At 43.3% G+C, this 21,116-nt stretch overlaps 1 protein-coding gene across 2 annotated transcripts; it reads right to left on the bottom strand.

The window, feature by feature from the left end:
• Positions 1–1,471: 1,471 nt before the first annotated feature.
• On the bottom strand, positions 1,472–20,176 carry MKRN1 (makorin ring finger protein 1). Of its 2 annotated transcripts, XM_039860808.1 has the most exons (8): positions 19,825–20,176; positions 13,277–13,405; positions 7,930–8,156; positions 7,313–7,539; positions 4,989–5,203; positions 4,112–4,222; positions 3,511–3,649; positions 1,472–3,152 (listed from the first exon to the last, which is right to left on the bottom strand). In XM_039860808.1, the coding sequence occupies exons 1-8, from the start codon at positions 19,998–20,000 to the stop codon at positions 2,940–2,942; spliced, it is 1,437 nt and encodes a 478-aa protein (XP_039716742.1). In that variant the 5' UTR covers positions 20,001–20,176; the 3' UTR covers positions 1,472–2,939. The 2 variants fall into 2 exon arrangements, with proteins under 2 accessions (XP_039716742.1, XP_039716743.1); XM_039860809.1 differs by lacking the exons at positions 1,472–3,152; positions 3,511–3,649; positions 4,112–4,222; positions 19,825–20,176 and adding an exon at positions 14,246–14,373 and having other exon boundaries at positions 4,519–5,203.
• Positions 20,177–21,116: the final 940 nt, after the last annotated feature.

The raw sequence follows: 21,116 nt of genomic DNA, 5'->3' as shown, positions 1-21,116 counted from the left end.
AAATAAACAAATAAAAATCTAAAATCTTGTCCCTCAAAGGACAGCCGAGCGTTCTAATCTACCTGTCCTCACACTATGCACCCAGGCTGGTGGGACAGCCACCTTCTCAGAAATGATCCCCGTGGACAAGGGGAGAATGAGGTAACACTGGCATTGGCGAAAGTTAGCTCTTAACTTTTGCCTGGAAATATGCCACCTCCTCATTACACTCCATCAGCCTCAGGAGCTCCCGATGGGCTTAGCAACTCGCACCCAGGAAGGCAGAGACTCGGGAGCCTGGGGAACGGCACAAATGATGACCACGAACACCTTCGTCAACATGCCCCCGCCCTCCCCCAAACCTCTGGAGGTATTTGCTGCTTTTCCCCCAACCTTTTTTAAAAACCAGGAGGCGTGTGTCCACAGGCGTTGGTTACAGATGTAAACATTACTGTGTGTGGTGGCAGGAGGGAGGCTGAGACTGTGGTTTTGCCAAAAGAGGAAGTGAGGAGTTTCACCGTCCTTGTTGGTCGCCTTTTTGCAGTCCGCAGCCACACTGAAGAGCTCACTGTCAATGCAGACAGTGACGGGGTCGCCACGAGCATTATGGACTGGCTAATACGTGGACTTCCACTGCCTCTCCAGAGACGCGAAGCGCGCGTGCTCCAAACAAATCTACCTACACTCCAGAAGCTCTTATCGCCACCTGGGTCAAAGCCTAGATCAGTCTCCCCGCGGTGACTCAAGATGTGCCAACAGGGCAGCCACTGACGACCTCCTCCTACTTCCCAGACACCGAGGAGCAGAAGCTTTTAAGTCCCCCTCCCCACTCAGATCCCAGCTCGGCCTCATCAGTAGCAGCTGCTAAAGGTAGACTTCTGACATTTCTAGAAGGGAACAGCTGGTACATGAGCTTATATAAAGACTGCTCAGTGGAGCTACAGCTGTTACCATGACAATAAAGTCACAATATACACAATTCCTAGATGCGGAAACACTTTCAAAAGCATAAATTCTTAACTACTTATTAAAACTGAGCAGCAACATTTTCACAAATAAGCACTGCGCAAAGGTTGCCAAAGGTCTTCCACGGGAGTAGCAAAATGGCTAATAACAATTCATAGAATCAGGAAGAAAAATACCCTTTCAAAATACAACATATTGTAACCTACCTGTTACTCAAGGGTCTGAAGTACAAGCGCACGTCAGCAGAAAACCGGCAGTGCCTTTGGCCGATAAGGGTGGCCTGAGAGCTGGTTTCTATGAGTTCTAGTACAGAATGGTTTGATGACCCCGGCTGGCAAGGTTTCTCTCTTTCTCTCTCAAACGTTTCTCAGCAGGCTAGACGTTTTAAGAAGGGTGTCGCTTTTCTCAATGAAAACTACAGCCACAGAAATTTGACTAATCAATGAACTATCAGAGTCGATGAAGGATATAAGTACTACGGCATATTTCAAACAGCCCATTACACAAAACAAAACAGGAAGACGACTTACAGCTTTTTTATTGTTTTATTTGGGAAAAGTGCTTCTTACAAAAGGGCAGCTGTAAAATACAGAGACCTCTGTAACAATTACTTGTTTTCTCTTTAAGTGAAAGAACGGGTGGGCTCCGAGGACTCAAAGCAGTGGATGGGACAACTGAGGAGCATCTCCAAGTTATTTTTCAGGAAACAGAGCAACAAAACGCAAAGCTAAAATTTCCAATCAAGGAATTCTTCTAACGACTTAAGTTGTCTCGTAGATTACCACCCCCTCGCCACCTTAGTGGGAAAGCTTGACTTGTAACTGCAAACCAATGACTCCGCTACAAGGAACAGCTTAGAACGTAAGTTTTGTATCACATCTGTCTACCTGCAGAGCTCAGGGATGGAATGAGACAAATACCCACAAAAACAAACACAAATCCCAACAACAAAACCCCTCAAATGAGGACAAAGTTTGTCAAAAAGTGCCTGGACCGGAAAGGCTAGATCATGAAACATTAAATACAACTGCGTATCCAAGACCCAGTTTGTGTTAATATATGGGATAACCAGGCAGTTTTAACCTCTGTGGCTAATCCCATTCCTCTATACAGACAGACAGACAGACAAGCACTGCTCTATGAACAGCTGCCAACATACTGCTGTGTCTCGTAAGATCTAAAGGCTGAAACCACTAATCCCAGGTTTTCCGCTAAGGCTAACACTGCATCTATGCAGGCATGAGCTTACCACACTCACTCACACATGCCAGGTCTATCAGCCCTTGAGAGTCAACTTCCAACTCTGCATTTCTTTTGCCACTGTCTCTTTTATATGCATCCTTTCACAATTTTCCTATCATACTAAATACAGTAAAAATCTCAACACATTCGCACTTGGTTACCCAGTAGTTATTACTTTTGTGCAATCAAACAAGAGACCAAAAACCACAGAACAAGAGCATGGGGTGGGGATCCTAGGGAACAGATATAAAAACACAGATGTGCAGATTTCACCAGAAACCTCAAGTATCCATCTCTCAAGTCTGTAGCAGAAGGTTACTCGCCTCAGTTCAGATCCTCCATCCAGCATCCCTCTTCTTGGACCCCAAAGCAGGCCCAGTGCTGTTACTTTAGAATCCGGGGTCCTCAAAATGAGTGTGGAAAGTCCATAAACACTACCTTTGTTAGAACTGTGTGAATCTGGCTGAAAACAGATGACACAACAAATCTACACTAACTGTCTGACAGTTAAATTCATGTTACAAAAAAACTAACTTTAAGATTTATTTTTGTAACTTTTTTAAACAGAGAAAACAACACACTTGTCGGGAAAAGGTGAGGGATTGAGAGAAGACAGGCCCTGGGTAAAAATGACGATGACAGCACCTGGAGTTGATAGGCCTGCCTAGGAGAGACGCGGGCACTGCCACACCACCACAGGGACAGCTACTGTCTGAGGCTCAGCAGACCAGTTCACATGCCACGCAAAGCTGCTATAGATCCAAGTCATAAAAATCTTCCAGCTCATCATGAAACAAGTCCCACTCGTCTTCAGAGTCTGTCAGCTCGTCGTCCCCACCTGCAGCCAAAAGCATAAGCAACATCTCGCCCAGCTCAAAGGTGACCACCTCTTCTTCCTCGTTGTCAAAGGGGTTGCTGTTCTCTCTTTCCTCAATGAGCTCCCAGAAGTGGTTCCTTCGTTGGGCCTGTAAAAAACAAGGCCGTGATAGGGATGGCACTGTCGAGTGGCATCTTCTAGTCTCTTGTTTCTAAGGCAACGCGTCCAGCACACCAGAGGGCATGACGAACCAGAGAACCAGACTTCGCATTTAGGGCTTGCACCTCACCAACGCCTCCCCTCCGGGCACTCGCTGCGCGCGTTAGCCCAGGGCGTTAAGCATTCTATTCTCTCCTTTCACATCCCGCCCAGTTCTCTGAGACTGGTTTCCTCCGTCAATATCCTAGTCTCGCTCCCAGACCTGAGCTGCGTCCCTTCCCCACTCTGTGCGGGACGCAATGGATAGCGTGGCATTTCCCCTCTTTTAAAAAAATAGTGAGAGTTACCCGGTATCTGCTTGATGTTCCCACTTTCTGTCTCTGTGGCTCCTCTCTACGGCCATCAGGGTACGCATGCTTGTAAAAACAGTTCCCTCCAAATGGGCAGCTCCCACGTCCTTCATCAAAATACCTGCACGCCTTGTTGCTGGAAAGGAAAATATCGCAACCCTTATTCACAGTGGATTTCAGGTCTGTATTCCACTATCATCCGGGGTTTCTCTAAACGGGTAGGGATAGAACCAGCACGTCAGTTTACAGCCCCCCCGAGGTGTGTCCTTAACGTGTGTGCGCCAACGCATGGAACGCTAACTACCACAGACGGACACTCTGCTCAAGTCTACACTGTCTGGCAGCCCTGGTACCGCAGATCCGGCAGAAAGTACAGTCCTCGTCGTGACGCAGTCCCCTCGCACGCTCCCCAAGGACTGGGTTATACAGCGAGACACATAATAGGTCAGTATTACCAGGGGCGACAAGATAAACTGTACTGGGAAGTAAAAGAAAGGGTAGGAAGGAGGTAGGAGTGTGTAATGCAGCACTGTTCTTTTCAAAGTGAACCCAAGCTCCGCTGGGATCTTAGCTTGAGAAAAGGCTGCAGTGCTCATACCTCATTGCCTCCTTGTATTTCTGAATGAGTTTCTGCTTCTCTTCTTTCTCCTCCACCCAGTACTCACTTGGAATGACAAAGTTAGATGTGATCCGGCATTCTGGGCAGGACCTGGGAAACAATGAACAGGCTGCAGTGCAAATTCCCCTTCCCGGGCCCACTCTTCAAGGACACACCCTGGTGTGTCACCTCCAGACTTAAAGACTTAACTGAAGGGCAGGCGGGCACCTCCGGAAAGGGCTGCACACAGTCACACAACTGACCACCTTTCTGAGGCAAGACAAACTCCTTTATAAATTCAACTCAATGGCTAGCCAGTTCATTTAAAAAAAAAAAAAGTTAACTTAGGTAAAAAAAAACGAAAAACAAAAAACAAAACAAAACAAAAAGAGACATTTCACACAGACTCCTTTTTCTTTCGTTTAAATAAATTTATTTCTTGTAACTTTGCTCTGTTTAGGTTATGTCGTTTTTGTTCAGTTATGAGAACAATCTTTAAAGGATGGTAGATTATTGGCTAGCTTAATGGATGGAATAGGAAAGTGAAAAATGTAAAACGTCAGGAAACATACATTCAGAGCTAGGTAAGTTTGTTCACCGAGCCTAAACCGGCTAATCCGTTAAACACAATCTCCTCAGAAAAAGCACGAAGGTTCTACTAACTGATACATAGGGTTTCCTCATTCAAATAAAAGTAGATATACCAACTAACCTAGAAGCTAGCTGAAATACAAAGAAATCCCGATTAGGAGAATACCCCAGTTTCAAGGTAAGATGCATGCATTTAAATGCGGTCCATCTGGTTGAAAGTTGGCACAAGATACTAAATTCTTCCCCAAAATAGAAAGCACAAATGAAGACTGGGGAGGAGCCTCACTTTATGATCTTGCTCTCAAATTGCTTAGCACTCCTCCACTTGCGAATGCACTTGAGACAGTAGGTGTGGTTGCAGTTGGAGAGGATGCCGAAGCGGCGCTCGCTGGGGTTGGCTTTCTCGTAGACCACCTCCATGCAGATCCCACACACCATGTCCTTGCTGCGCTGGACGGCAAACGAGAGCTCCATGTCCTTCTCATGGGCCTCAATGCAGGACTAGAAAAAGCGAAGATAAGTGCAGTCAAGTCACTGAGCGATGGAAGGTGTCACTTGGCAGTGAATGACTCATGTTAAGAGAATCAGAGTCAGCTGAAAAGACAATGTTCCCAAGGTGACGTTGGCAGCAGCTCTGTTCACAGCGAGTACAGGTGCACTGACATTTGGGGACATGAAGTCGAACTATGAGGACTCAACTTCAGGGACTGAAAAAGCACCCAATTTTCTCTACCCTGCAGCTCGACTGCCCTGCTGTTATCCTCATTAAGGACGGTCTTTCATAGCAAGTTTGCTGATTTTCTAGTTTCTAGATGGAAAATGCAATTGGGATTAAGGCCCTAATTTACAACCTGTCGGAAAATAAGGGAGAAGGAAAGCAACATTAGGTGACGATGAGGTGCCAGGTACATAATCTCACATTAAAAAAAAAAAAAACACGAGCTTTATTGAGAAATAATTCACATAATATAAATATATAACTCATTCATTCGAAGTGCAGCTAAATGGTCGTGGGCGTATGCGCGCAGTCATGCCGCCATCGCCACAGTCAACACTGGAACGTTGTCATTCCCCAACGAGGAACCTCACACTCACACTCATTTCCCACTGAACCTGCCTCCCTCCCCTCCCCCAGTTCCAGGCAACTACGAATCTACGGATTTGCTTATTCAGGACATTTCGTTTAGATATGTAACCTTTTGTGACTGGCTTTGTTCAATTTAGCACATTTTCAAGGTTATCTATGTAGGATATCAGCATTTCATTTCCTTTTCTTGTTGAGTAAAATTCCATTGTATGGCTAAACCACAATTTATCCATTCATCAGGTGATAAACATTTCGGTCGTTTCCACTTTGGAGCTATTATAAATAAGGCCACTATGAACATTCATGCACAAGTTTTTGTATAGACATTTTAATTGAGGTATAAGTGTATAGATATATTAATTGAAGTATAATTGACATAACACATTACACATTTTTTAATCAATTTATCCATAATCCCACAGAACCACATTTTAAAATATTTTATCTTTTTCCTAAACCCTTTTTGAAACACTCCTCAGAGGTGGGCACTACTATCCCCCACACAAGGACACAGATAAAAGCCTTCCACAGGGCTGTAACCTGGCTCAACTCACAGCCAATACGCTGCGAGACAGGATTCAAACCATAACTATGTCTACCTCACACTATGCGCTTGGCCGCCCAACAACCCAATTAATTAATTTTTATTAGAGAATGACGACTAGTAAAATTTGATCCCAATAAATATAAGGTTTGTAATACAATGTCTTCAACAAAAAAATTCATGCTGCAAATGGGCTCAAAACCATAATCTGAAACCCTCATTCTCTGCTACTGGGAATGTAAATCGGTGCAGCCGCTACGGAAAGAGTGTGGCAGACGCTCGCAGTGTCAAGCACAGCAACTCTATTCCAAGGAAAAGTACAATATACGTCTATGTGTTGACAAAAATTTTTACGTGAACGTTCGTGGCATTATTCATCATAACCTAAAGGTAAGACGATCTAAATGTCCATCTACTAATGAATGGAAAAACAAACTGGCCTAGCAATACGGTACATTATCATTCAGCCATAAAAAGGAATAAAGGACAGATACATATGACATGAATCAATCTTGAAAATATTATGCTGTTTTAGCCAGTCACAAAAGGCCACATATGATTCCACTGATATGAAATTTCCAGAATAGGCAAATCCATGGACAGAAAGTAGATTAGTTGCTGCCAGGAGCTGGCGAAGAGCAGGATGGAAAGTAAGCTAACGGGTATGGGCTTTCTTTCTGGGATGATGAAAATGTCCTAAAATTAGACAGAAAAGTGGGAATGGCTGCACAGTCCTGTAAATATATTAAAAACCAATGAAATGCACATCTCAGAAAAGCTATTACTTAAAAAAAGAAAGAAAAGAAAAAAAAGCCCATAGTCCAGAGTCCTAAAAGCATGATTTCTTGATGAACCCAGGAAAGAAAACATCCCTCCTTATTGATAACCATTCGCTCCACCGAACGAGCAAAGTACTGAAGCTGTGGAAGGGAAAGCAGTGCTCGTGCCCGATGCTGTACCGCCTCCCCCTGACACTTACTTTTATGTGCTGTGACCGCTGAGCGGCGTCCACTGGGTGGAGGACCTGCAGCCCACACATGTCACAGGAGTCGCCGTGGAGGTACACGCAGTTCTCGCCGTACCGGCACTCTCCCACCGCAGCGTAGGGGCAGAGCTGCTGCTTCGTCTCCACGGCCGTCCGCTCCTTCGCCGAGTCCTCCTCCGCCACTGAGCCCGGCAGGGGTGCTTCAGTGCAGGAAGGGGCGGCTGCAAATGTTTAAGAGGGTGGTAAAGGTCCGAAATGGATACGGTGCATAAACTCTACGATTAATTGAGGACCTAACTGAAAAGAACTCCGATTAAACTGCAAATCAGTCTACTGAGCTAATTTCCTTACTCTTGAAAGAAACGAACTTTTCTAATGCTGATATTTCCACGATTAAGCTTGTAAAAAGGAGGGGGGGAACCTTTTCGTGTTTTTCTTGTGCATTTGTACTCATTAAAAAAGAGGCTTCAGGTTTTCAAAACATTCTAAATTCGAAGTTTCTTTCACTTTGTAAGTCCCACATAATCCAATCAAGTGTTAAGATTAGGCTGAATGTGAAAACTCAGCTAACTGATGAACCACTCATCATTTTCATTCTTCAAAATACTCACTCCGGCCACAGTAGGGCTGCCCAGGAACGAACTCGATGGCGTTGACCCAGTCTTCTGAACCTGCTCCTACAGTTGCAAAGTTTGAATTTCTTGACTCAGCCTCGCCCGTATTCATTTCAACTGTCGGTCCCACTGATGAGACACTTGAGGAAGCAGCAAGGGATGATTTTGCAGTTAGATCTGTAGCCGATGCTTCTTCCTGTTTCAATGGCTTACTATGTTCATATCTAAAAAAAAAAAAAAAAAAAAAAATCTAAGTAGCCATCGTCTAACCAGACCCTTCTAGATTAAACATACATTCTCTGATCCTGTCCTTGGGCTCTTTTCAAACTACTGTGCATATGGATCATTTGGGAAATTGTTAAAGGCAGATAACCCATGGTCTAAGTCGAGAGTGGAGCCTGATCCTACATGTCTAACCAGCCCCTGTGTGAGGCTCCTACTGCTAGTCCAAGGCCTGCACTGTGAGTCGTAGCAAGGCCATGAACAGGGGAGAGAAAACTTTAAAAGGTCAAATACATTCACTATTTTAGGCTCTGTAGATCACACCGGTCAATGACAATCAGCTCTGCACTTATTGTTCAAAAGCAGCCGTAAGCATTATTTAAATGACTATGTCTGGTGGTGCTCTAATAAAAAGTTACAAAAATAGTTTGGGCCAGGTTTGGCCTACAACAGCGGTCCCCAACTCTCAGGCTGGGACAGGTACAGGTCAGCGCAGCAGGAGGTAAGCGTGCAAAGCTTCATCTGTGTCTGCAGCCGCTCCCCTGAGCTGACATCACTGCCTCAGCTCCACCTCAGATCGTCAGGCATTAGATTCTCATAGGAGCACCGGTCCCTTGTGCCAGAAAGGTTGGGGACCGCTGGCCTACAGGCCGGTTTGCTCACCCCTGCTGTAAACCATCTATTTCCCTTCAAATTCCAATCTATTCAGGAGTTTCAGATAGTTCGCAATCTGCAGTTCCCATGGTAGTAACTCAGCTAAAGAGACTGTGCAGCCAAACCCAACTGATTAAACAAAGCAAGGCTGACACTCAAATTCATAAGCAGAAAAGTGAACGTTTTACCAACCGCTCCCCTTATTAAAAAGGAGAGACAATATTTACAAAATACACATATTTTCTTTTCCTATATCCATTCATTCACCTAATTACTCCCTTTTCCAAATTCTTACCTATTTTCTCACTCCTTTTCATCTGTAAAATTATCATTAAACCACATCTCCAAGTATACAGAAAAACTATTTCCTTCAAGAAAGTAACTTTATCCCTGAGAAAATCCTAACAGCTCTTTTGAGCATTTTATGCTGCGATTCATCCAGACACAATAAATGATGTATGCAGTAAATCTAAACTGTTGTATCTTATAGTATGAATCTAGCAGGTCTTACAATTATTGGGCAATGCTAACCATGGGTCATCTGTGTTACAGATGTCTGCGTCTACATCTTAAAAAAGCGAAACCCAACTAAAGATTGCCCTTTAGCGTATAGCAAAGGATTGCTGAGCTGATTTTTATCATTATATTATCTCAAACCTTCACATTCCTATTCTTAAGCATTTGGCAACCTACTTGGCTTTGCAGTACAAATAATGTAAGTGTCCTGCTCTCAGTTACAAAGACCCAGTGCATTTTATTGCACGGACTAGAAGCAGGCGAGTGAGGGGAAAGTACTATCATGAACATGTTTTCACTTTTACCACCTCACTTCATCAAAAAACTATTCTTTCATCGTTTTAGAGGTGACATAGATGTAATCATCAGGTAAGTGGCGTCCTAGGTCTGTGACTTAAGCTGCTCTGTACGAGACGGCGGCCACTGGCCAAACCTAGCTATTATCTATACTTAAGTAAAATTGAAAACTCTTCCTTGATCCTTGCACTAGTCACATTTTCAGGTATTCAAGAGCCACGTGTCACTAGCACTTACCATCTCAGACAGCAGTACAGAGCACGTTTCCATCTCTGCACAAACGGCTACTGGACAGCACTGCTCGAGTTTATTTTAGAGCCATAGGGAACCTTATAAAGCTAGACCTAAATCCTCACTTTTCAGATGAAGTAATGCCCTGGTTTGAAAGGGAGTTTCAGAAAAACTTTATTTTTCGCAGCCTTTAAGTTAAAGGCTTTAATTTAAAAAATTAAAAAGACATTAAATGTTGAGATGTATATAGGGTCTAAGAAATAGATGACACCAATATTCTGGTTCTCTTTCTCCTCTGCTGTATTCATTTAAGGATTTCAGCGTAAACGACTCAAAAACTACTTATTAGGACTAGAATGCTCATCACCACCTAATTATCAAATTGCAACTACTATGATATTTTTGAAAGAAGTGCATTTAAGGTAAATTTATCAAGGAATCAACAAAGTATAATAAAACTGTTGAAAACACAGAATATTAGTTAACTAGAAAGTCAACATTTATAAGTAAATTAACTTCTTAAAGAGTTCTTCCAGAAAAGGAATGTGTATCAAAACAACTTTATTCTAAGGAATTATATTGAGGGGAAAATCTAGACTTTAAGGAAAGACATCAAGGAACATATGTTCTCAACTCTACTTAGAAGTTATTCCCTTAGTGCAGAATAGATCTATGTAAAATATGCTTCTGAAGTAAAGATTTGTGAGTAAGCACCACGAAAAATAAAGTACAAATAAGAAAAACTAAGAAAGAAAAAGAAAAAGCAAGACTCCAATTCTGAAAGGTGTTTACTAAAAAATATGGTTCAGGGGTCAAGTATACGGTGACTAGACTGCATGATGAGCACACAATCAATATACAGATGATGTATTACAGAACTGCATACTTGAAGTTTATATATTATTAACCAATGTTACCCCAATACTTAATTTTTTAAAGTTTTTAAAAAATGGTTCAGTAAAGCATGGACCTCTCTAAGCAGGGATCAGTCAACTAGGCCCTCAGGCCAACTCCAACTAGAGCAGAGATCGGTTTCTGATATTTTTAAATGGTTGAAAAAAACTATTCCTTCTATGAGTTAAATTATTTGAAATCCCTGGGAACTGGTCAAGTTCTATCAAGGCAGAGGGAATGCAGTTAGTATTAATATGATGGCTAGGTGGAGGGCCAGGGGACGGGGGGAGCAACTGGGGGGTTGTTTTATGAATTATATAGATGTCTAACCAATGTACTGTATACCTGAAACTAATTTTTATTTATTTAAATAAATTTTTTTAAAATCCCTAAGAGTGAAAAGTAGGTTTAAGCCCTCAGGTATAATTTTAACAAGAAAGCAAGCAATCGTGGAACCAGCCGTCCATGAGATTCCGTACTTAGCTAGTCTATAATCACTCTTGTAATAAACACCTGTATTGGCCTGTCCTAAACAATCATCACCCAGCTTCCTTTTCAGGCAGCCTATCAGCACACAGGTTTCCCTAACTCCTTTCACTTGACCCTAAGAGTTCTAATCAGGATCATTTCTCCAAAGGAGGAGCTGTAACCTAATTATAAAGAAAACTTGAACAACAAAGAAGTGACTCACATGCGTCTAAGTGTCAATGCCTCCCCCAAACTGGACACCTACCTCATTCACTCTCCGTCTCCCAAAGGAAGCCCAGCGAACAGAGTTAGGCTGGAGATGGGCTCCCATCCTTCCTCACGAGGACTGCCATTTGGGGCTGGCAAAGCTGCCTGAGAAGTAAGCTAACACAGAGCCTAGGCCTTAGCTCGAATTTCTTCAATTTAACCTCATTTCCCATTCACCCCACCTACATGGTCTAACCAGATGAATGCCACCTCTGAAATGTACCCTCAATCTGTTAACTAGCCACATGTCCCTCATTGTGTCACAGACTATTCTCCAGTCTCTGCTGGGCTCCTTGAGGTCGCGTCTCCATTCTCATCAACATTTAGCTCCTCTCCTTGGACAAGTTTACAAGGATTCTCAACTGGCTGACCAGTCAAGGAACCCAGCTCCCCTACAATTAAGCTGGTCCAGAAAATGTACGAAGGCCACCCCACTACAAAGAATTGCTCACCAGCAACTTTCCCTCCCCATTAATACAGTGAGTACAAAGACATAGCTGGGGTTTCTTTATTTTATTTTATTTTTTTGAGGAGTATGATTGTGTCGTTTTCTCCTTTTTCCAGCAATATGGCAACAAAAATATTACCAGAGCAAAATAGCTGACTACTTAACTCAGATGTCAGAGGTTCCATTTCTGAGCTCCTACAGTTACATGCAAATGACCTTTCTTTTTCTCTACCTTACTAGATTTTCTAGCAAAATAAACGTGGATGACCTAACATTAATATCCCACCTATCAATAATTTCTTAAGTCTTTTGAACTCTATGCATCTGAACCCAAGAGCTGACCCAATTCTTTTCTCATAATTGGCTATGACATTGATAAAATGTCCCACCTGATGTGATGGTTTAAAATGTCCAAAATTCAACTCTTCCCTTCACAAGGTGGAGCCCAATCTGTCTCATCCTGAAGGTGGGCTGGACTTAGTGACTTGCTTGTAATAAACAGAATATAGTGGAAGTGACAGTGTGTGACTTCTGAGACTAGGTCATAAAAGGCACTGTGGCTTAGTCCTTGCTGTCTCTCTTGAATCACTTGCACTGGGGAAAGCTAGCTGCTCAGTGTGAGGGACACTAAAGTAGCCCTAGGGAAAGGTCCGCGTGGCAACGACCTAGTCCTCGTAGGGAGGGACTAAATAAAGTCTCACGCCAACAGTCATGCGCGTGAGCCAAACTATTGCTGAACTGCAATTTAACAGGACTATGGGGACAATTCAATTTAATGCATGATAGCGGTTACTCAATAACTAATCCCTCTTGGTTTGTCTAACATTGAGATATTAGAGACATTCTAGAAGCCTTTTCCCCTAAACTTTACTTTATTAAGTAGTCTTAGGAGCTCGGGGGTTCAGGAAAATTTAGCTAAATGACAAATCTTAACTAGTAACTTAATACGCTATTCCAAATGCCTATGTCCCTACATCATATTAACAGAAAACAGCTGAACCAGTCCTGTTTGGTCAAATAAGCACCTCATCCTTGGTCTTAAAAAGGAAATGGCACATATAAACACCCCTTCGCCACGCCATTCCCCTAGGTCGGCAGAAATGCTCCTCAGGCACTGACAAACTTTAGGACTGCATGACAAACTCATCTTTAATAAAAAATGTAATAATGCATTCCCTCCAAGTGAGAGTCCTGTCTGCATACTAACATTCCTAAGGAGTCCTTTTCAAAGCATTACTTTACATCTATTACTTACAAAGTTATTGAGATTATGTATTTTTTTCTCCCAATCTCTCCCAATCCACCCCCCTGCCCCCCAGCCAAACTGATTTGTAAACGAAGTCTTACCTGCAGCGGTCTCCGTAAATACAGTACCCTCGCTGAAAATACTTGCACACTACACCGTAGGGGCTGTCGGAGAGGTCGTGCGAGTAGCGACAGTTATCTCCTTCCTTACAAACCCCATGCATGAAATACCTGTGAAGCAAATAACCAGAGCTGGGTTAGAAAGACGAAAGCCAGCACTCAAAGAATTCATGACCAATATATAGTCGACTAGCAATACACCAGTACCGGATACTAATAATATAGTCTATGATTATTCTACACGAACATGTGAAATGAACAAAGAAAGTGGAACTAGACAGCCTGACCACCAAGCTATCCCTTCTGGCGGCACAGGAAGCTGCCTACAGTCGATGCACCAGATGGGAACTTTGAGGCCGTCATTAGCCTTGTCTCTGCAGGTTAAATCTGACCACTGCTCTCATTTTATAGTCCTGGGGGGCTGCTTCTTGTTTTCCAGTAACTTTAGCCATAATGGCGGCTCTCTTTTAAAAAAAGAAAAAAAAAAATCAAAGATAAAGCATGACACAATGGAGACTGGAACACGTCAGATTACTGTACATGTTTCACTTCAAAAACCCATTTTAATTCTTTAAAAGCTGTATTTGGAAATACAAGCAAAATCTACTGTAAAAGTAGAGGTGAAAGGAAATCATTTAATGTCCTTCGTTTAGCACTGCTGTCCCTCTGCCTTAATGGAGTACATATACCTAGCTAGCGGTTCCCAAAAACCAGCTGTTAGAGTATGACCAGCAGGTCCTAAGTGGAACTGGACCGGAATCAGCATCACCTCAGGATTTGCTAGAAATGCATATCTGAGACCTTAACTCAGGCCAAGTAATCTGTACCTGGGGGATCAGAGGGGTTGGATAAGGCAAGCAGCAATCAGCATTTCTCTAGTCACTCCAGGATTAGGGAAGTAATATGGATCTTATTTTAATCCTGAAAAGTGAGTAGAACCGTCACACACACCTCCATCCTCCCATCGCTGACTTCTGTGGTGGTTTATTCTTTGGTCCTTGATTGGTCTTTCTTTCAAGCAGGGTTATGGAGATTGAATCTGGGCAGCCTATACCACCCCAAGTATGCACCTCCCTACAGCTGGTAGAAGAAAAAAGTGCCCATTTCCTGGGTGTAGGTAGAACAGCTGTTAAGTACATTTCAGTTGCGCATTGATTTGAATAACACATAGAAAATAAATTCATATTTACTGAAGGAGCCTTGAAGAAGGCTGCCCCAAATTACAATGTGAAAGTTCTACTCAGAGATTACGTGCAAGTGAATGTTCTATTCACATGGGTAACAGTAGGTATTCCGAGTGGATAACATTCAAAGAAAGAACATAACAAACTGGTGGAAACAATTATCAAGATCCTAACAGTGCCCTAAGACTGCAGTCCATAACAAAATGTAAGAACATGGTAGGAAGTCAAACTATAATCTCATTTCAGCTCTTAGGAGGTTTAACTTAATCAAACTTGGGTTTGAATTTTTGCTCAACTACAGGGCTACTTTCTGCAAGCTTTGAAGCTGGGGGCCACATAACCCAAATGTGAGCTGAACTACCTGTAGGGAAAGTAAAGAAATGAACACTTAACAAAACTGAACAAGTCCATAGTAATTACATTGTAGTCACCACTACAGTGTAACTGTGCTTCAAAGTATAAAGGATCCATAACTGAAAATAGGTTATTCATTTGAAACAGTGTCACTGAATACAGCTGCTTTCTGTCCCAACCCGTGGGACTTTCATTCTCACACTCTAAACCCAAGACAAAGGTGCCTGTCTATACCTTCAATATTTCCTTGGGTTCAGTTTGACGTCAGATGCACATATTTTAGGGCTTGACAAAATTACCTAGTGATCGCAAACTCCTAATCTCAGGCACAATACTTGGAGAATTTTAGGTTTGTTCTTAAATCCTATTCTGCCACATTTTCATTCATTCAATTGTTGTGCTTAGGTTTATGATGCTCTACATTACATCAAATTACGTCTTTCAGGAATTGTTTGCTACCTGATGGCTGCTGACCTAACCTTATTTCCTCAAGCAGTTGCGTCAAGCAGCTCAACTCCCTAACGTGGGCACCTTAACACCCAGCCTGACACCACTCCTCAGCACTTAAGCAACATCCACGCCACTGTCCCTTTTTGACATCCATGATGGGTGAACACTTTCCCCTGGAATCCAAAGCGACAGAGTAAAAATTAAAGTCAAATAGATTGGCGTATTAGCATGTTTTTTTTGGCCAAGAGCATAACACAGCAGATGACCAAGAGTGAAGAGAACAGGACAAAATTGGGAGAGATGGGGCTGGATAGCTGGAGAAGATTCTGCAGGGCCCTGGAAGCCAAGTTAACTTAAAGCAGTAAGAAGCCATGGAAGGATTTGGAACAAGGAATTGTCAGAATCAGATTTAAATTTTAAAACATTACATTAAAGTGACTAGCTATCTTGCCACAAGAAGATTGTAAGTAACTGGAGTAGTTCAGCCAGAGAACAAAGGAATAACCTTTTCCAGCACTATTCCTGACAAAACGAATATATGCGGGACCTACATCACAGATCTGACTTAACATAAGACTGAGAAACAGAACTATCCAGCAGTGAAAAAAGTTCCCGAGGTCCAGAATGAACATCACTGAAGGAACTCAAGCAGACACAAAAGCACCCGATACTGCAGAATCAACAGAAACACTAGAATTCAAGCCCTAATTAGTTACTGCCAAATACTAAGCATTGCTTCACGTGGTGCTTTGTTACGTGTGATCTGGGCTTTTTAGTTTGTTTTTCCTTGCCTTCTGTCAGTGATACTGACACTGTTGGTACACCCAGAATTATAGACACTCCTCACACCGAAATCCCTTTTTGCCAACCCATCTCCCTGTTAAGTCTAAGAATTAAGTGACGTGATAGTGTAACTTATAGCATGTAACAGAAAGAGGAAAAAGGCAACCCACTCCCAAGATTTTCTCCGCAAAACAAAAATCAAAATAACTCCTTTTGTTTTGTTTTTAAATGCCATCACCAAAAAGCCACCATTCAAATTCACGCAACGCCACGGCCCAAGCTGAGCTTGCCTTCTGTGAAAGGCTGGGCCATATAATTTCTAAAGTTCCTTCTACACTGAAGATTCTATGACTCTAAGCAGACATTGTCCGGTAATAAAGACAAATATAATTGACTAGAATCTCTTTACTGCTGTGCCTCTTGGAAACCTAAGCATGGTCTCCTAGATACATTACAAGAAATACCAAGAGCAGCACGTGAAGGTACAACAGAACCAAACACCACCCTTGCAGTGCCTCGAGACATAACAATCTCTCTGGGGATTCACAGAAATTACAGGTTAATTACTTTGATATTTAATTTTTGATGAGTCCTGTTTCTCAAACTAGTTTGTAAATTCTTGGTGTTAAGGACCATGGTTTATTCTGCTTTTTATTTATCTCCTAAAGTACCTCTTTGTTTAATAAAAACTGTAGAAGACAGCTAGGTGTCAAGATAGGACAGTGCCAGTAGCAAATTATTTTCTTTCTCTGGCTGGCTAACTTTTTCAATGCCATCACTTACAGCAACAACAACAACAACAAAAACCCCATATAGTTACCAAGTAGTGAATTTCACTATAGATCACACTTTCTGGAAGAATTTTGTTCATTTTTTAGGTTATTTTAACTACAAAGAACACTCATCTACCATTGTAGAAACACTCTAATCTGATAATGCAGTGTCTAAGTAACAGATAAGTAAAAATGATAATATGCAAGTTACAACTTTGTTTTTAAGTATGAATTGTTTGAACTCCAAACACTCAAATAAACTAGAATCAACAGTATTTCTCTTTCATAGTATTCCTCTAATAAAATACAAAAAATGGCCTGGTGGGGGCAGCATAATACTGTTCCTTGGTAAAGGCATACTTAGGTTTTTCTTTTAAGCTGCAGAAATAACTGAAAATTTCAAGAGAAATATTGAAAATAGTAACCAACTAGAAAATACAGATGATTCTAGGCAATTAAACACAGATATCCATCATCCAAACAACTCCTAACTTCTAAGAGGATTACCTTAAGAAAAGAGCCTAAGTCAAATTCCTAGATAGAGGGGGAAATGGGCACAAACATTACAACACATCACTATCTTGAACTCTCGTCAAAGGGGGTTTAGCTATCAAACACTAAAAACATTTAATTTAGAATACAGTGCATTTCTGCATTCCTTTTAACACATAGCACCGTTTCTTGTTGTAGACACTGATACTCATTTACTGAACAAGTGAGGTAGTCCCAGAAAGACAGGCACATGTTCCCTGAAGTCCTTTGTCTTTGCTAGTTTACAAGTGGTTTAAAAACAAACGAATGAAAGCAGAGGAATCTTACTAGTACATATTAAAGTGGGTAATTCAAGTGTGGATTTATCAACGTCAATTCCAGCACTTACTGAGTACACTAGCTTCCAAGTAAAGCTCTACAGATAGCATGGTAAGATAGGGCCTCTTTTCTCAGTGAGCTCAAGTCTAGAAGAAATGAAGATAACATATCTGACATTCCCGTTCAATGTATATTTTAAAATAGATCATGTTGGTACCTAGAACTGAAAACAATGTCAAATTTTAAAACCTAAGACATCGACTAACTGGGACTTAAAAGGAACAGTCAAGCAAAAGCTACAGACAGGTTTATATAAAAAACAATCACATTTAAGCCTCTAGCTTTTACATAGTGCTTTTTCAATATGTTAGATAACTCAGCCATGTAATTTCTTAAAAACAAATCTATTGATTCACGGGTGAAAAATTCCCACTGGTCCAAGACAGGTCTAGGATATTTCATTAACTCAAAGATCCTAAAGGCAGGCAAAGAGGAATGATTAGTCTGGTAAACTGTTCTGAATTCTGATGATACTGGTGAGGAATTAGAAAAGGGGAAACAGAACAGGGAAAAGTACCTAAGAGAGGAGAAAGTGCCTAGCAGAAAGGAAAGTTCGATGTAAGAAGTGACGATGAATTCCGTGCTTAGATGTAAAGCTGGACTCAAGTTACAAACACGACAGGATAATAATGAGGTAAGTATGTTAGGTTGGTGATGGGTTTTCAAGGCTAGACTATATATTTAGATTAGAGATGATGGGGAAAATCGAGGCCTTGTATGGAGACTTTAAAAAATTCACATATTCAAGAAAGATTATTTTCAGCGTACTAACGTAGTTTGCAGCTGTAGGTGACTGGCTGAAAAGTTCAAGAATATAAAGCTTACACTAGTTCTTTTATTTTTAAAAGATTCAGCTAGCACATATAAATCAACTGCAGCATTTTAGAGAAAAGAGAAATAAAGAGACTCTCATAATTGGCTCCATGAATAGGAATTGTTAAATTGTCATTTCTGGGATATTGCACTTGATTCCTTTCTTAGGATTACAGATGACTGATGAGAAGCTACCTAAAATTGCTTTTATGTTTTCCCCATCTCCTCACTGCAAATAAACGTAACTAAGCTCATCATTCATTCCTTAAATGCATCGCATAAAAACCGAGAAGGCTTCAGTCTCGCTGTTAATACAAGGACAGTGAGTTCTGTATGTTAGAATTTTTTTACGTATTTGCATATAAATTATCCCACCCAGGTGAAAACTGGCATTTCGGTTGGATTTTTGCAACCAAAAGAAGAAAAAGCTTCTAGTTCTACTGATCACTTTTTAAAAATCCAAAGATAACATTCAATTGCATGCCCTAACCTTCCTAGATACAGCGCGATAATTTTTCACATGCGTGCACACGTTCGTATAACCGCCACTTAGTTAAAAGAAAAAAAATTTTTTTTTCACACAACATACGAAACCAAAACCTCTCCGGGAGCGAGGTCTTTGGCTCCCTTAAGATAGATGCGTGGATTTCAAAAGAAAAACATTTCGCCGGGGGAAGGAAATAGGAACCCGTAAAATTGAAAGCGGAGAATATGACCGGCACTCGGTTCTAAAACAAAGCTCAGAACCGCCAACCTCGATAAACATACAAAGAAAAAAAAAACAAAAGCTACTTCTCCGGGTGGGGCGGGGGGCGGAGGCGAAGAGACGTGAGCGACGTTACAAACGGATGACACCGCGGCAGGACCCGGCGGTGAAGCCGCCTCGCCGGCACCCGCCGCGGTGCACGCCGGCGCGGCAGGGTTGCGGGGAGGCCGGCTCCAAGCGACTCCAGCCGCCCCTTCCCGAACCTGCGGACCGGAGGCAGGGGGTGGGGATCGGCGACAATGAGGAGGGAGGAGTCACCCTACCTCTCCCCCTGCGCGCAGCGCGAACCGGCGCGGGGCGGGTGGCGGGCGGTGCGGCGGCTCCGCAGCGAGGGCGCGCGCGCCCGGGCCTCGGCGGCCGGCGGGGGTTGACGCAGCGCAGGCGAGGAGGCCGCTGCGGCCGCGGGGACGGCGACAGCGGCGGCGGCGAAAAGCCGGCTCCCTTCCCTCGTCCGCCCGCTCCCGGCCGCCCACCTGCCCCCGGCTCCACAGCCGCAGCCCCCTCCCCGCGCCCGCGCCGGGCCGCGCAACGTCTCACCTGCAGGTGACCTGTTTGGTCCAGCCGCCGCCGCTGCCGCCTCCCCCTCCCCCCGCCCCCGGGGACGGGGAGGTGACTGTGGGGATAGGGGTGGGGGAGGCCGCTGCCACCGCCGCCGCTGCCGCTCCTGCTCCTGATGGTGTGGCTGTTGTTCCGGGAGCTGCAGCCTCCGCCATTACTGTTTACCCCACACAGCAATGGCACCGGAACTTCCGGATCACATAGTTCCGGTCCGGCTGCGAGAAGGAGAAGGCGGCGAGGCCAGGGGAGGGGAGGGGAAGGAGACCGAAGCGCCCGCTTGCTCCCCTCGGCCCCGCGAAGCGTCTCCGAGCGCTCTCGCCGCTCGAACTGCGGGCCAGACCAGGAGCGCCCGCGGCCCGCCCCCAGCGCCCTCTGATTGGTGGACGGGACCGCCCCGCCTGGGAGGGGCGGGGCGAGGGCGGCCTCCGCCAGGTGGGCCCCACCCCCTGCTGCCCCCAGGCGGCACATCCAGGGAACCAAAGTCCGAATTCAAGAGCGCTGACCCGGACGAGTACTTCGTAGCAGAGGGTGGTGCAGTGGAGAGGCGCAGCGGGGAGCGGGAATTTGGGCCCTGGCTTTGAATCCAAACTTTCCCATTTACTGGCTCTACCTACCAATTACAGCTATATGAACTTGGGCTGGATACCCATTCTTTGAGCCTCAGTTTCCCCATCTGTCAAAAGGGGATGACAGTAGACTCTACCTCGTAGGCATGCTGTGAGGACTATATGATAAGCGTGGCAATCACTGAGCTTAGTAGTTAGTGCCGGGAGCATAGCGAACACTTAGGAAATGTTCTGTTAATTCCTCCAGAAGTGTGACTGCTAAGCTGAGCCCAAGAGACTAGCATGGTGGCACAGCAAAGGCTCCAGTCACTTACTTCCCTTATCTCCTGACTTTTCCCACTCCTAGCTACTGTCTTTAAGCATGTTACCCTACCTTTTAGTGCTCCTGATTCCTTCATCTCTAAAAATAAGTTTAAAAAATAAATAACCATTTAAAAATAACAATACCTACCCCAGAGGTGGTTGAGGAAATTGAGAGTCCATGTAAAACCCTGTCATTGCTTCACGCTGCAGTTAATACTTAATAGAGAACGAACAACAAGAGGTGTCGAAATACCTCAGCTTCTAAGAGTTATTTCTTAAACTATGAAAAGTAAGATGTTTTCAATCGTGTATCCCCATCAATGCCTACTGCCCACCCAGACGCTGCATATTAAATCTGAACTTCCAAAGGCAGTTTTTCCCTTAAATTTGCTTTTCTACGGT

This window comes from Pteropus medius, unplaced genomic scaffold (genome assembly GCF_902729225.1).
Source record: "Pteropus medius unplaced genomic scaffold, Ma_sr-lr_union100, whole genome shotgun sequence".
In the NCBI taxonomy this organism is placed as follows: Eukaryota; Metazoa; Chordata; class Mammalia; order Chiroptera; family Pteropodidae; genus Pteropus; species Pteropus medius.
The sequence above is the reverse complement of the archived record's forward strand: the minus strand, read 5'-3'. Positions and strand labels throughout refer to the sequence as shown.

Coding starts and splice junctions, on each gene's coding strand:
- MKRN1 (XM_039860808.1), bottom strand. CDS start 20,000: ATGGCGGAGGCTGCAGCTCCCGGAACAACAGCCACACCATCAGGAGCA. Junction 8,157..13,276: donor ATTTACGGAGACCGCTGCAG/GTAAGACTTCGT, acceptor TTTTTTTTTTAG/ATATGAACATAGTAAGCCAT. Junction 7,540..7,929: donor GCAGCCCTACTGTGGCCGGA/GTGAGTATTTTG, acceptor AAACATTTGCAG/CCGCCCCTTCCTGCACTGAA.